This window comes from Colossoma macropomum, unplaced genomic scaffold (assembly GCF_904425465.1).
Source record: "Colossoma macropomum unplaced genomic scaffold, Colossoma_macropomum, whole genome shotgun sequence".
Taxonomy (NCBI): domain Eukaryota; kingdom Metazoa; phylum Chordata; class Actinopteri; order Characiformes; family Serrasalmidae; genus Colossoma; species Colossoma macropomum.
This window is the reverse complement of record NW_023494803.1, coordinates 24262339-24278993: the sequence shown is the minus strand read 5'-3', so window position 1 is coordinate 24278993 and position 16655 is coordinate 24262339. Positions and strand designations below refer to the sequence as shown.

Here is a 16655-nt window from a genome sequence, read left to right as displayed (position 1 = left end):
TACAACAGTTATTTATCCAAAGGAATTCATTACCCCTTTGAGGAAGATGTTGCCTGCTTTAGTTGTTAGTTGTAATCAAGTCATCATTTCACAGTAGCAATTATTTAATAACCTTTTTAAAAGATCCCCTACATGATCATTTCGGGACCTCATTTAAATATCTCTGATTAGTGCAAATAGACTGAATGTCACTATAGTTTCTGTTGCCATGTTAACTGTTTGTTAACTTTTCTAAACTTTGGTGTTGCATGAATTCACATCTGTGGGCAGTATGAATGGGTTCTGTTTTTTGCCTCTTCATATGTGTTTTGGGGTCCTCAGTATTAACACGTTTATGTACCATATTAGAGCTTGAATGAGCATTAGTGGTGCTGTGAGCTCTGTGGTGGTCATTGGTACATACATACATACTGGATTATGAACATGGTACAGTACATCAGTACTTCACCCACTGAGTGTGGTTTAGTTCTTGTAGCACTCACACATTTAGCCATAGGTGGGAGCCAAAGAGCCAGGCCCCTTACATGTCTCAACACTGTGCAGTCACACTGTTTTTTTTCACTGAGCAGTTCAAACTGAGCACAACTCAAAGTCGTGTCACCCTTAATCTTAAAAATGCATGTTAGGATCAAATGTAAACTGGAGCTGTACAATCCCCCCCTGACTAATGAATTCACTGGGATCAGCGACAGTGCTTCAAAACCTCCTAAAGGCATGACTACCACTGTTCTCCGCTGGCCATGTCAAAGAGACTTTCTGACAATGTATCTGTTGAGTTTGGAGTATGATGACAATCATAGTTTATTTTGACCTCTTGAATTTCTTCAGATGTCAGGTAGCAAATGCTTATATTGGTTTGCAGCTATACAAATGAACCTTTTTTTCAGTAGTGTGGCTAGAGTTAACTAAATAACTGCCTCAGGTACAGTTTGTTTCATTTTTAACAGGAATTCCTTCAATTTTGCAAAATTACTATATATTTCAATCATTGTGATGTAAACAAAGTCATTTAGAGTGGGTTGATATGATATGGCTCGCTGTAGACAAACTTACTAACTCAGATTTATTTACAGTGAACTGGGGTCGTAACATCTGTAACATAAATATAGCCGTTTTGTTTACTATCAAAAATGACCAGTGAACCTACATGTGTGTATAATAGTGCAAAATAAAAAAAATAATAAATAAAAATAAATAAATAATGATAATAAATAAATTTAAAAAAAAAATCAAAAAAGGTGTCTTTGGGTACTATTTTGCCTTACAACACCCTGCATGTACCTCTCTGGATTTTAAAATGATTTTTAAGGCAAAACTTTATTTCAGAATTATCATTAAACTGTATTTGTATGTTTATCTGTAATAACTTAATGTAATAGCTTTCTGTGAAGTATCTTTTAGCAGTGTTAAACTCTCGGACGTCTGGTTCCTATCACAACCACTGTGAACAATTCTGACTCTTGTTAGTTTCTAGAGAATGGTGCATTTCACATCAAACCTTTCTGAATGATGTTGTTTACATGTTTAAGATTGAAATATACAGAACATTTTAAAAACTGGTGGAATTCCCCTTTAACACTACTGCTGTATGTTTACACTTTAAATTCAACTACTGACAGTGAAAAAGAAGGGCAGAATCAAACAAAGAGTAATTTTGGAAAGGCAGCAGACAGACCATTAGAAAAACAAGGTGTACATTTTGATGATTAAAATGTTTCTGAATGCTGTGTCAGACCATTTCGATGACTGTCTTTAGCGTCCAGCCTGCATCATTTTTGCTGTACTAAACCTGCATGAAATATTTCCTACCACTCATTTAAGTGCTCTGTGTGAATTCATCTTTGGCCTCATCTGATGCTCCACTGATGGTCATAGTCTTAGATTGCTTGAACAATGTTGTATTTTTTCTTTATATAAGCAAGTTATTAAAGGCACAACCTTTCCTACTGCCTGAAGACCAGGCTAACCGCCGAAACGCATCTATTCCACATGTGTGTCAAGCTTAGACCAACTTTAAGCCTTTAATATTCTATTCAAACCTGAGAAATGTGAGAGCGGTGTCCTTGTGCTTTATTATAAACTACTCTAATAGAAGTCATGCTTAAAGTAGAGGCTGTGCCTTTAAAGACTAATAGCCTTTCATTGATTTTATTCAGTGTATTCTGACATTGAAATATTGTTCATTTTTGTTAGTCGGTGTGTTAAAGCTCCCTGTACTTGAGCCAGATTGTTTGGAAGAGGGAGAAGTAAAGAAAATGTCCTTGTGGTTTGGGCTGTACTTTATAAGAGCGATAGAACCTCACTTTCTTCTTAATAAACATAATAGCTTGCAGCATCTCTGTAAAAAAAAAAAATATATATGTTTCAAAAACACAGCTCTCGTGTCTGGCAGGCCAGAAGAATTCTCTCATGCTTTTAAACAATAGCCTTGGGTGGGAAAAGAACCTGATGTAAAATGGTAGACTGATCTCTGTCAGAAACCCTTCAAATGTATCTGACGGTGTGGTGACCTCAGCTATTAAAAGGGAGACAGAATATCAATCCACGACTCCTCTGATTTCATTTCAGCCACTGTATAAAAGATTAAACAGTTATCAAAGACATTTGCTATGTGAGAAACAGTTTTATTTTTTGAACCATGGTTATTTACACTAATCATGATGGATGCACATGCGTTTTTAGTTTACAGTGCGACAACAGCAGTAATTCTTGTAGATTTTACCAATAAGCATTTTCTTCATACACCAGGACAAGACTAACATGTTAAGAGGGTTTTACACTTAGAAGTTGACCCTATCGTGGTATTTCTGGTAAGGGTCATTAAGGTACCAGTTTCTTCTTTTCCAAAAGGATGTGGTCATTTTGTCTAGTTTTTTGCATTGAGTCTTGTTACAGAATACATGTTCCCTTAAACGCTTTTTTCGGACTGCTGCCTTCTTCCAAAGTTTCTTCTTGTATCCAGCCTGAAAACCAGTCACAACAAAAAAATATATATTCAGTATCTTTGGGGGGAAAAAAGGTAAACTGTAATGGCATTAGTGCTACCTTAGTCTGCAGATAAGGTTTTCTTGGGTCACCAAAGAACCTGAGGTTTGACTCAAAGTTGACGAATCCCCTATTTTTAATCACACGTTTTAAATTTCCTTTTGCATTTCTTAATTAACAAACTAACAACACAATTACTGCCCCTAATAACTTTGTAACTGAGACTAAACTACACCTATCGATTAATTAAGAGTGAAACTAAGCCAGGTTACATAACATGATAAAGTTGAACTGTAATAAGTATAATATCATTTGCACAGTTTACCTTCTTGGAATCGTCCTTACAAATTTTGACGTGTACCCACATAGAGGATATTCAGTACCCAGTGTGCTTCACAAGAGATGCACATAAACAACACGTTCTGTAAAATGGAATGGTGTTCAAACCTGGACAGAGAATTACTAGCTAACTTGGGCTGAAGTGATATTATGGAATTTAGGTGCAAATAATTGTGTACACATACATACTTTGAGCACCACTTGAAAAGATTTTAATATAGATTTTCAGTCTTGTAAAAAATGCAGAACATGCAAATGAAACAGAATTTGCAGATGGGATCTGCTCTCTGGTAGAGGGCAAAATGCACAAGCTTGTCCAGAAGAAGCATTCTGAGAAGGATGATGTATCCTGAGATGAGCTTGCAAACTGATAGTACAGATGGCATGTAACACCATTAACGTTCATTTTTTAAAAAAATATATTTTCTGTCCAAAACACCTAACAGATTGACACATTTTTCATGATACATGTAATTGGGAGTGGGCTTTATACATGTAAGAAACATCAATGCTATATTATGATTAATACCACCTTTAACAGAGATTTTATATATATATATATAGTCAACTGATAAAATCGTAGTTGACAATGAATGCCGTGAGTAGTTATTCAATGTGTTGTCTCAGAGTGGAAAGCCCTAGTCAAAAATTTATCTGAATCATATTAAACAGGTAAAGTACAATGGCATCAAAAAATACTGTTCACTGGCATTTTATAAATGAAAATAATATGTAGCAAAAGCAAAATCACAAGGAAAAGCAGGAACTCAGTCTCACTGGCATGAAAATATACTTATATTGAAATGTACATACTTAAATGGCTATGAATTCAGTGGATGAATATCAGCTGAATAAATAGTAAACTTGGATATGGCATTTTGCCTTACCTTTCTCCTCACCCACAGGCCACAGTGCAGTCGGAGGAACCTCTTCACCACAGACCTCACTGTCTTCCTCTTGCCTTTCCTCAAACTATAGTATGTTAGATTTCTACTGGGCTGAAGCATCAGTGACGGGATGAGGGGAGTGATGCTGAAGATGACGAATGAATCACAAGCCTATCTCACACTTCTGCTCTTAGTGAAATTCAAAACATGATGGGTGTGAATCTGAAATTAAATCAGATTAATCAAAATCACTGCAATACACAGACGTGGTGCCATACCTGTAGTATGGTGTGCTGTACAGTACTCTGTAACTAGGACTGTAACATTATAACATTATCATAGGTATAGCAAAATAAGCATTCAGGACATTCCACATAACACAGTACAGTGCTAAAACATCAGCATTTTATTCTTTTTAGTTAATTTTTCGATTCCAGAAAGTCAACACCAATACAATTTCAAGCGAATTGAAAAAATGGATATGCAGCGCTTCTTGGCAAAAAAAAGGCCTAAAGCACGTTTTATAGAAAATAATCAAATTTACATCATAATATTGGTCAGATAACACACAATGAGGCACTTTACCCAAAATCATTCAGCCCTACATCACCGGGAAAACAATGACGTCCTGAATACAGCCAACAAAGCTGAATATCTCTGTGATGCTTTTGTTTTCACACTGTTGGGTTTTGAGGCTTTGTGACTGAAAAACATCACCAGAGAGTATTTTGTACATGATTTTAATGACATACAGCTCGAGAGAAGCAGCAAAATCTGAAAAATCATGAGCACGCATGACTGCCACTGTGTAAAAGAGATGCCGTATGACCAACAAAGCAGAACGCTTCTACAGGGCTTCTGTATTTATGAAAGACATATAAATACAGTGACTGCAAGCAATGTTTGTAACAAATGTTACATTTGACATTGCTTTCCATTTCGTCCAATGTAAAATACAGCCAGTCTACTGAGGTGTGTATGTGTGATGAGGAAAGATGTATTTTTGAGACCATAACAGCAGAATATCTCACACCATGCGCCTGTGCAGGTGTAGGCAAACTTTACCGTCACTGTGCTGTGTGGAATCGAGTCCAAAGCCTTCACAATTTCCAAATGTTTAGAATCTGAGAATCAACTCTTTAGGGCTGACTCTGTGCCCTAATTGTACTGATCCAGTCCTAATTTCTACATTTATTTTTTAAATATATGTGTATTTGCATCAGTGTTGGCATGAACAGATATGAACATAAGAAATACTGGATATCTGAGAATTCTCATATTGGTGCATCCCTCTTAGTTTGTAGAAAAGCTTTCAACTACACAGGTGAGACTGGTTTCTGATTAACCTACCGATGAAGTACAGTGTGCTGCTGAGAGCCAAAGCCAGCAACAGGAGGCAGAGGTTTAAATCCTGTCTGTCTCTGGACAAGGGTGGAGAAGCGAGGAGACAGCTGGGTGACTCCTGCTGCATGGTGAAGGCAAGTTCTTCCCAGCACTGTCAGAGGCCTCAGCAGTCCTGTGAATGATATGCAGAAGTGGTTAAGGCACCAGTCTGTGCAGAAACGCTAGCCTGACTATGATACCTTAAGTCTAGTTTCTATAAATGACGGACATGTAGTCAGCTTCCTATTCTCCAGCTTCTTGTTCCGACGTTTTTGTTTCACTTTAAATGGCGCAGCCGGCACCAGAATGTTACTGCTTCACTATTTAAGGTGGAACGGAAAAGGTGTAACGGAAAAACTGGAACAAGAAGCTGGAGATTAAGAAGCGGATCTAAGCCTCGTCTTCAAATGGCTGTCTCGAATGTAGCTGTTGCTTGTTAGTAAACTGATATTTAGCTGAGAAATGTCTTCGTTGTTTCGTTGTATTAAGAATATCTCATTCATTCATTCTTGTGATGTCTAACGCAGCTGATAAACACGCAGAGCCTCGACCTGATGAAGCTAACTTTACTGTTTAGATAGCTAGGTTAACGCTCAGCACGAGCATGCTAAGCTAAGCAATGTGTGTGTTTAGAAAAGCATCCGGAGAAATGAGAACCGCCCCAATAACCTCACAGCGGGCTCATACGAATTAAAGCCGAATAACACAGATCACAGCTCAGCACAGCTGCTCTAAAATGGAAAGGTATAAACTTCTATACGGCTACCTGAGAGACCTCTAGCCAAGGTGGCCGCCATCATTGAGCTTCACGGCAACCCTGAACTACAGTGCGCAGCTTGGACAAACAGAACGCTGCATGGAAAAGTCGTTGGGGGAAAAAGGTCCAACCAAAACTCCTCAAAATGAGATCCGAATAATGATCCATCTAAAAGATTCTGTATTCACAAAAATGTAATCTCGTAACGCACGATTTCCAGTTATGATTAGTTTTCATTCTTTAAGTCCTTTACTATGGCAAAATGTACAAAAATACATTAAAATAATTTATAAAACATTATACATACATATCTATGTAGATACATACTCTTTTTTAACTTAACCTTAGTATTTGGAATACATAAAATAATATATATGAACTCTGACATAAAATTACATGCTTTTTTCTGTATGGGCTAAACATAATTATGATATTACATTAAAAAGGGATATTTTAAACAAATGTATAATAATGTATAAATTTATAATAATGATTCACATCTTACATATCTGTTAATCAAGTGCACTCTGCAACAACCGATAAAACAGATCAAAATAGATCATTGCATATGTCTGTTAGGGCTAAATGATATGAACAAATCATCATAATGAAATTATATTGGCACATACTATGATGGCGGTATGTCTTATGGTAATATATTTAAATGTACTATCATACACCGTCACATGGTTAAAGACTGGAATATGCTATTTTGATTAGTCATTTACATTTTTGAAATCATGCAAACATCTTGATTCAGCAAAAAACTCACAGGGAACATCTGAGATCAGACCTAATTGACTAATGAAATTAAAATCAAACACATAGGCAGTTATTTGAAAATTGTGCAAAGCCTTTTATTCCAGCACCTGCCCTGGAACTATCGTCAAGTGTGCTTCTTTTAAAATTAAATACAAGGAATAACACAAACTTACAGAATAAACAATTCCTACCATAGGTAATAAAAACCAAGTGGCACCAGTGAATAAATACAATCCATGGGCAACACAGACAGAGTCCAGCGCATAATCAAAATCTTGACAACACTGTAATGTAAAGTCCAGTGCAATATGTAAACAACACTTAAAAACAACAAAGTACCGAGTAACAGTGTCTCCCACCCGTTTGCATTTACAGTCAGGAAGTCAAATTTACTTTTCAGACATAGAGATGTGGTCCAATTGAACTATTTGTACAGAGAAAATGCCTCCACAAGTAGACTTGTTACTTTCAGTCAATCAAAGTTTTGGTACCAGACAGCACAGCACATTATAGTAAAAGAAACAGTTTGATTTGTCTGAGTGAACATTCAGAAACAAAACTTGTGCAGCAAAGAACATCTAAGAACAGCTGAGAACAGCCACTGCAGCCCCTCGTTTTTCATCTGTCCTGTCCATTTTCAGAAGAATTCCAGCTGTCCAACATCTGAGCTTGCATTGGCTTGACAGATTTTGGCATTGCTGTTGTGTAGATGATGCTTGTGTCACCACCCCGCGTACACAGGCTCTGCATCACATGGGACTCCATACAAACGGGCTGGCGGTCGATCCTTTCGCAAAAGGGGGGCACGAGAGAGAGACAGTTCACTGTCTGTATCCCTCCTCCTCCGCAGAACCAGGAGGATGATAAACAGGAGAGCCACTGAAGAGATCAGAGAGAGGGAGAGAGAAAAACAGAAGGGGCATGGGTTTCAACATAAACATTGGGCGGGGTGTATCTGTTTGCAGGTCGGTGAACACTAAAGAGTTAACAAAGTTAATTTATTATAATAAAGAGCTCTAAGAAATTGTTCACACCTCCTCCTCCAATGACCAGCAGAGCTATGGTGACCGGAGCAAGCTCACATGTATCTCCAACCTTTCTGAAGAATGTCTCCATGCAGTAACCCGGTGCAGTGCTGCCCTCTGGGCAGAAAGCATCACTGGGGCACTGGATTGGATTCACATCTGGACTCTGGAAGAGAAGGGGACAGGGGGCATTTCAGTCGCAGACTAAACCAGATTTTCTAAATTAAGTATGCTTCATATGGTTTGCTACACTAGCGAGAGTAACAAAAAGGTCTTTGTATCATGTTCTGGATGTTAGAGGTTAGGCACAACATCCAAAACATCCTGTGTGTGTGTGTGTGTGTGTGTTTGTCTTTATACATTTTCAGGACAAAAAAGACCTGATTATTTCAGAAAAAAACAGGAGTAACATGCCTTGTCAGGATCAACAAAAGGTCACCTGTTTCTTTTTCTTTTTAAACTAAAAGTGTAAAATCATTTCTTTTTGGTTACTGGTGTTAGGCAGGGCTTGGTGCCCATGGCCACAACATTTCTTTTTTTTCATGTTTTTCTTTTTTAACAAACCACCAAATCAGCAGAATATTCACACATTCATAAATTTCCACTATTAATAACAAATAAACTACTTTTGACTCTCTATCCAGATCCAGAGCCTATATGCTAAGCCAAAGAACTTCATCAAATTAGGTTTTGTCAGAATTTGCCAAATGTGATATGAATGTTACCAACACGATAGCTAACATTATGGAAATGACAACAAATTTACAGAACTCTGAGCATTTCTTCAAAGCCAAATTATTAAAATATAGCTTTACTGCCAGTGGCTGGATAAAAATGGACAATGAAGATAACAGAGACACAAAGACACATATTCTATGTTACAGGCGGTAGTAATGACTCACAGGGCAGTAATGGTTTTCAGGGCAGATGTCACAGTTCTCCTGGCCCCAGTTGATCTGATAGAAGCCGCTGCCACAGATCTGACACATTGTTTGATGGGAGGGCTTGTGCATACCTGCCCAACATGTACACATTAACACAATCAGACAAACATACCACACAATTTGACATCATGTTATACAATAGTACCTAACATGTAGTTACATTCAGCACTGAAACACAGCTTTATAAATGTAGTGCAAGATTCTGCTGATTATCTTCTTTCACAAAGGCTGTTATTCATTTGAGGTAAAAGCTATGCTCATAGCAGGGGTGGACGATATGGCTGAAATATATCATATTATGCTCTCTTTAAATGAAGTATGCAGTTGGTCTTTAAGGACGGATGATATCCAGGATAAGTACTTCATATTCAAACAGTATGAAACAGACCTTCATAAAATAGATTATTTTAATGTAGGCCAACTCAGAGACTTTCATGCATTCACAGAGGCACCGAATTGGGTTGTTTACTTCTCCTTTTCTTCAACTTTTCCATTACAGCTGTATATCATTCACATCTGCTTCATTTTGTGCTTTTGACAGTCATGGCCAGTTTTCATTGTCAGTATTACTCAATTGTCTGCTTTCATTAATTTCAATAGCACATGTACATGAACTGCAACAGTATTTAAGGGATGGTCTGGCAAAAAAATCTAATTTGCAAAGTCTTTCCATGTACCCCAAATTTAGTCCATCAGCCAAGACATATTTGGCACCCGAAGCTATTTTTTTTAGATTTGCACTGGAGGTACAAGAGTTATTAAGCTAATAATTAGTGAATATCTAGGTCACAAAAGCTTTTTAGCTAAAATGCAAAACTAAAGAAGCAAATGAATGCAATTTTTTGCTCAATCATTATTTTAAGCAGGTATCACTTCACTAATGTTCAGTAATCTGTGGATTTAAAGGAGCCAGAACACTTGACTAAAAGCAGAGATATCTCCCACATTAAAGTACTATCCTGTACTACAGGATTAGTGTTCTATGAGGAGTTGTGTATGGATGCAATTAATACTTGGTTTGGGAATTTACAACCAACAGTCAACACTGCAGTAATTTCCATGTTTTAATGTTCAGAGTAACATGTTGGAGAAGAAACAATATATATCAGCTTGATCTAAGCCAAGTGAATGCGTCTTCGAGTGCCTTCATAGTTAAGAAATAGATATAAAAAGGCCTTTTCTACAGGATATGATAGTATTTTTACAAACATGGAAATTCACACGGGAGAAATATAACCTGGGGTTTCTTCTATGGATTATTTTTGAGTAGATAAAATCTGCTGGTATCTTTACCAATGTGGGAGGGCATAGCCTGTAAACATGGCATGGCATGGCAAATACACACAGGACTAAAATCACTGACAAACACCAGCAATAATTACATTACCACACCTCCTCATGTAAAACTAATTCCACCTGAATAGCACTTAAATCAGAAGCATGCAATCCAAATGATTGGGAATAGAGATTAGAGGTTACCTGGGCGACAGGGGGTGCACTCTTGAGTACCAATCTGTAAGGCTTCAGAGCCAGCAGGACAGATTTGGCATTGAGCGCATCTAGAGGAGCTGTTACACAGGAAAAGACAAACACAGCACATGCCACTTTATTCAACACGGCGCCACTGATTATAATATTATACCAGGTTAAAGCATTGTAATTTCAGTCTTGTGACTGCAAGAATTTCTAGAGGAAAATAAATGAATCATGGCCTTTACTGTGCCTCAGGTTTGGCTATTTAACAGCAGACTGAGAGGCATGTGACACTGCTCTGCAGTCTAAGAGAGCTTAAAGGGTAAGAAAGGAGCATTATGATAAAATTAAGCACTATAATAAGCAGTGTTACTTGTTCTATAGCATTATGTGCAGAATGGTATATAAAGCCAACTTGCCCAGCTTACACAGCAATGAAAGCTGGTTACATATTAACAAATGTTATTGAATTTTGAAGAAAATAAAGCCTTCTTTTGTTTGGCTCACAACAAATGTGAATGGGACCCTTAATGATAGAACAATTGTCCACAAAAGATCACTTACTTGCAGTATGTGCCTACTGGACATGGGTTACAAAAGGTGGCATTCTGCTCTGATGTATAAAAACCTACAAAAAAGAAAAACGTTTTTTATGCTCTACAAATCTAGGTCAAACATTTCATGCCCATAGCTATTTTGATACTGTTGTAACTATGTCACTATGGAAAGCTCTCCCAGACCCAGACTAAGCCTAAGTCTAGACTAAATGGGATTTTTAAAGGTGAAACACATCATTGGCATTGCAAAGTAGGCCAAGACTAGGCTTAATCTATGCTCAGAAAACAGACATGAGTCTATTTCCAATTCACTGTGTATTATTCAGTAGAATCTTAAATGGTTACCTGATGAACAAGCCCTACATGAGATGGAGCCAGTGTTATTATTGTAGGAACCAGGAGGACACGCTTGGCACACGGGGCTACCTGTGAAGCTGAGGAGAAAGTGAAGAACAAAAAAACACAGATAAGCTAGATGATGTGGTATGCAGACTCACAGAGCCAAGCAACACTGCTGATATACATTGTCAGTGATCACTCACTTGGTGTAGAAGCCTGGTGTACAGGGCAGACATGTCTCCTGGCCTGCTAGTGGCTGATAGAAGCCCTGAAAGCAGGGCAGACAGGCCCCAGGAAACATACACAGCCCTTTCTCTGGACAACACGAACACAGCAAAGTCTCTGACAGAAAAAGCATAAAAGATTGTTTTCGCTTTTTATTCATTTAAGCTTGCCTTTTCTTTCCTTTCATATGATTGACTTTATTATAGCTACCTCACAGCTCTTTAATCTTCAACCGAAATATATGACACTTGTAATTAAAAGAACCTGTTATTACTATTAGTGATATTATTTAGAACTTTTTGACCAATATTCTGTCAGAGAACTACTCTCATTGATTTGTTTCTTTATTTATGCGTTTTTTTGGACCATGTTGCTTGTTTAACAAGTGAATTTGAATTCTGCAAATGGACGTCTGGACTATGTAACTGGTGAAATTCTACATAAATCATAATCATGACATTTTACTGAACATATTGTTCACAGTGCATAAGTTTTTCTATAATCATTGTATAATCCAATGTTTTCTGATAATATTTTAATTTTCTTTCCTATTTATTCACTTTATTTTGGGCTTTGTTGCCTTTTTCTCAATCAAGAAGACCCTTAGGTATGGAAAGCCCTACTAATAGCACAATATATCTTGTATATCTTGCTTTGTATTTTGTTTTATAGCTACTTCATCATTTGCGATGGTTGTAAATCAGCATTCTCACTGTAGGACTAGGCTACCCACCATTGTTGTAGTAAAAGCCTGGAGCACACGCTTCGCAGGTGGACGTGTTAAGAGCAGAGCAACCGGGCGCAGTGGTGCTGAGCATGATGGGAGTGGTGGTGGTCACGTTCACACTGACTGTGGTGGCCGTCACAGCAGGAGCGAGGGTGGTCTGGCTCCTCACCACTCCTACATACAAGCATAAGATATTGTAATGGAAGAAAAAAACAAATAACTGACTAAATATCTTAGCAAAGAATGAACAACACAGGAAACTGCCAATTTACTGGTGTGAACTGCAGTTCACGCAACAATGTCCATCTTGTTTGTTAATGTAATGAAAGAAGTCAATTATGTTTGAGCACATTTTATTATGCAGCTCTCCATTAGTAGACTGACAGTGTTGCTTGTTCTACAAATTTTGGCACAGACAGCATTTATTCAGCTGGGTTTGAGCTCCAGTGGTTTCAATGTTGGGCTATTTCTTTGATTTAATGATTGAGTAGACTGACGGGGATCAATTTACATGTTGGAATAATAGAACAATATCAGCATAACATCCAGTGTATTAGCTTGTACAGAGTTAAGGGTTTTTCCTAATGCGCTGACCTAGAAACAACAGAGCCACTGCAAAAACGATTCACAAGAGTCAGTGCAACAGACGCCCAACAAGCCTGCATGATATGAAAATAAATATGGTAACAGAAAACCAATTGATACACGTTTGGTTTTACAGTAGGCTGAGCCAACTTTAGTCTTATGCAACCAAGCAATGATTTCTAGTGTTCTTATAGAAACAAATTCTAAGGGCTTCCTATCAATTATTGTAAAATTCATAAACGTTTCAGCAACATTACAAACAAATTTATGTCTGTGTTGCTTTAGGTCTTGATGGATTAGTCTGTAAATGATAAAGAGCAGGTTTTCTGAGGGTCAGCAGAGAGGGAAACAGAGTCTTTATTGTGAGAGTAATCACATTAAGCATGTGGTTGGCTGCTCTCCTGAGTTAGAGAGACACCCACTTCAGATATGCAGTAATTCTGAGAGGCTGGTCATATGACTCCATCAGCCTCCACAGATGCTAAGGACAGTGAGGGAAGTAGGCCATTTCTCAGTTTTTCCCCTCTCATAAGGTTTCTTAGATGCACTGGAAAATTTGAAAGTAATTTCCAATGTGAAAATACCCTCTTAAATTGAAAAAGGAAAGTTTTCCTCCTCAGCTCAGTTGTCTCAGTTGTAGTCATAACCAATATCTAAGGCTTAAGCTCATTTTGTATTTCAGTGTAAAGCTAAAAAAATATAAGAAAACTTTTCTTAATGACTTCTGGAAACTGCATCACTAAAGTGCGCCAAAATTTGATATTCAACTTGTTCCCTTTACTTCTGAGATGTCTAAGAAACATTATCTCTCATATCTGACACTGAGAAAGGAGGGAAAGATTTTAAATATGAGCAATTCTAAAGGGAAGAAAAAGGCCGAATCTCAAATACCTCCCTACTCCCTACATACTGCACTGCAAGTCAGGAAACTATGACTTCTGAGCACAAACAGAGCTCTAAATGTTAGATATCAATTACTTTCCATTCAACACATAATGCACTATTTGGATGTAGTAGCCATTATTTATGACCTACATAGTGCACTACATGGGGGAAGAAAGCAATTCAGTCAAGAGTAAATCAGAGTAGACACTCAAAAGAAGACATCTCATTCCACATTCCTTAGTACAGATCAGTCCACGTACACAATATAATGTAAACACACATTAAATAAATTATACTAATTACATAAATTAAATACACATTATAAAACACCTAAACTATAAACTGCTCAAAGACTGCATATTCATTGCTTGACTATAGTTTGCACTTTAAATTCTACCCCTACCTTCTGACCTACAGTTAGTGTTCATGCGCATAACTGTCTATGCACCCACTGTCTTTGCATTTTGCTTATTGTGTTTGCACCGGTGAAGTAGCCTGACAGTGTTTCGTTATACTGTACATCCCTGTATTGGTGTAATGACAATAAAGTTGAACTGAATCGAATTGAACTGAATTTAATTCAATTTAATTTAATTTAACAGCGAAAAAACAGCCTAGCAAGACAGCTGAAAGCCACTGAACAAGATGACAACCTGAAGAGTAAACATGCCTCATCAGAGGATTTTTATAATAACAGACATAAACACACTGACGCACAGACTGGACTCACCCAGCAGACAAGCTGCGGTCACAACAGCCCGGACTCCCCAGTGTGTCATGTTTTGGTCCTTGAAGAGTCACAGCGCCTGTTTATCGAGCTAAATTCATGGCTGAGCCTTCAAAATCGGCCAAAACAGTAAAGAGCAGCCGAGATTCGCAGAGACGTCCACTCATTCCTTCTTTCGGTGGCTCATCAATGTCATATGACTACTGACTCATCATGTGATTGTGTTCCCTGTAGAAACTAACAAAGAGGATCTTTTTCAAATGCGCGGCTGAGGTGTTTAGGAAAAGTCGAATCAGTCTCCATAAAACGCGAACGACTTAAACGCTCTGACAGAAAATTTTAAAGATGAACCTGAGTGTTTGATTTGGAAGAGCGATAAACTAAGAGGCGCAACCGAACTTTCGCATGCAACATAAGACCTGCTTTCCCAACAAGCCCCGCCCCCAGAGTCGAGCCACGCCCCTTGATGCTCTGGCAGGGACGGGCTGTCTTGCGATGGGCATTCCGGATCTTTTCAGTGAGTCAGATGAGTTGGCTCAGCGCACAAAGAAGAGCCGACACTTTCGGCTCCCAAACCCCAGATAGCAGACTGGGCCAATTCTGGCTCACATGCGCGAATGTTGGTTGACTTCCGGCTAGATAGGCATGTGGGCCACAACTGGGCCAGATGCTGGACAGCTTGTGTATGATTTTGACTCATATCTACGTTTAAGGGCCAAATTCTGGCGTGAAGGTTGTGACACAACAACGTGGATGAAGGAAGACGGTCACGTACAGCTCAATTAAGTTGCGGAAGATTCGTGCTCGGTTTTCTTTTACACTTAAGTACCATTCAGTGCCATTCTGGTTGTCAGTAGGTTTGCAAAATTTCTAGGTATGTTAAAAAACATAAAACGTGGTAAAAAAAAAACAAAAAAACAAACAAACACATGGTTGATGTTAAACAGGTGGGAAAAAAGAATAGAAATGTATGAAGTAGATGGGCTGTGATTTGGAGCTGCAGTTGATCGCGCTTTTACTGAAAATACTTCACTGGCTTCCCAAAAGAGTAACTGTTTGGTCTCGATCTCTCTTAGTTTTTAGAGTTTTATGATTTATTTGAAACCTCTCTTCTCCCACAGGGCTTTTGGATTAGCGTCGTCACAATCAACAATAATGATAAATCTTACCTGATATCTGCTTTCTTTCATTGGTTTATCAGTTTGACCACTCAGGTCGCTGATGTTCGGCCAAAAGATGCTCCTCTACGATCTATGAGTTGAAATCAAACGCAGCTCTTCGCTATTATTTTATGTCTGTTGTTTTTAAAAGCAGCTCGTGCTGAGAGTCTGTAAGTGTCAAAATATTCGTTATCCTGACTGTATGGTGCCGATGTGCCTCTAGACGAGAAGGAAAGCAAGCTTTATTAATGAATTCTGTCATTTGATCACGGAGAGCCTTTCCATGAGCAGTGAACTGAACAGTGTTCGGTTGGAAGCGGACCGAGACCCATGGGTTTCTGCCAGACAGGTTCAGCTATGCTGCAGACCCCAATAAGGGTGGAGTGTTCACATGTGTCAAAACGGACCAAACTAAAGAAAAAGGGGTGCTAAGTCCGCACCAAACAAAGCGCCTTGAGAAACCTCACTATCTCTGGCCAGCTGTCTGCATCGCACGCCTCAGACTGATGACGTTTAATTAGTCCACATTTTTATTTGTATGTTTCTATTAGTATTTAAAATGGTTACAATGTGAAAAGCTTCAATTTATACATTTTCAATGATTAAGTTAATCTTTTTTCCACTTATGTTTTAATGATTTACAGTGCCGTTATCAGCCCTCTAAGAAATTACTGCCAGTTTTGTCCACATTCAGAGACAGGTTGTTGGTCCTGCACCAGTCCGTTAGCCGCTGCACCTCCTCTCTGTATGCTGACTCATCATTCTTGGTGATCAGACCCACCACAGTCGTGTCTTCAGCGAACGTGATGATGTGGTTTGAGCTGTACTTTGCAGTACAGTCGTGAGTCAGCAGAGTGAACAGCAGTGGACTAAGCACACAGCCCTGAGGGGCGCT

General features: G+C 38.3%; 2 protein-coding genes across 2 annotated transcripts; both read right to left on the bottom strand.

Annotated features, from left to right (window-relative positions):
* Positions 1-2603: 2603 nt before the first annotated feature.
* Positions 2604-6444, bottom strand: mrpl35 (mitochondrial ribosomal protein L35). Its single transcript, XM_036593156.1, has 4 exons — positions 6361-6444; positions 5562-5727; positions 4212-4356; positions 2604-2963 (listed from the first exon to the last, which is right to left on the bottom strand). Exons 1-4 carry the CDS (start codon positions 6392-6394, stop codon positions 2781-2783), a joined length of 528 nt encoding a protein of 175 aa, XP_036449049.1. The 5' UTR covers positions 6395-6444; the 3' UTR covers positions 2604-2780.
* A 750-nt stretch (positions 6445-7194) lies between these two features.
* si:dkey-21a6.5 (multiple epidermal growth factor-like domains protein 11) lies at positions 7195-15036 on the bottom strand. Its single transcript, XM_036594071.1, has 9 exons — positions 14604-15036; positions 12410-12577; positions 11655-11793; positions 11458-11546; positions 11120-11183; positions 10562-10650; positions 9041-9153; positions 8148-8304; positions 7195-7992 (listed from the first exon to the last, which is right to left on the bottom strand). The coding sequence occupies exons 1-9, from the start codon at positions 14650-14652 to the stop codon at positions 7835-7837; spliced, it is 1026 nt and encodes a 341-aa protein (XP_036449964.1). The 5' UTR covers positions 14653-15036; the 3' UTR covers positions 7195-7834.
* Between the last annotated feature and the right edge of the window lie 1619 nt (positions 15037-16655).

Coding starts and splice junctions, on each gene's coding strand:
- mrpl35 (XM_036593156.1), bottom strand. CDS start 6,394: ATGATGGCGGCCACCTTGGCTAGAGGTCTCTCAG. Junction 5,728..6,360: donor CTTGGCTAGAGGTCTCTCAG/GTAGCCGTATAG, acceptor TATCATTCACAG/GACTGCTGAGGCCTCTGACA. Junction 2,964..4,211: donor GCCTGTGGGTGAGGAGAAAG/GTAAGGCAAAAT, acceptor ACTGGTTTTCAG/GCTGGATACAAGAAGAAACT.
- si:dkey-21a6.5 (XM_036594071.1), bottom strand. CDS start 14,652: ATGACACACTGGGGAGTCCGGGCTGTTGTGACCGCAGCTTGTCTGCTG. Junction 12,578..14,603: donor GACCGCAGCTTGTCTGCTGG/GTGAGTCCAGTC, acceptor GCTTGTATGTAG/GAGTGGTGAGGAGCCAGACC. Junction 8,305..9,040: donor CTGAAAACCATTACTGCCCT/GTGAGTCATTAC, acceptor CTTCTCTTCCAG/AGTCCAGATGTGAATCCAAT.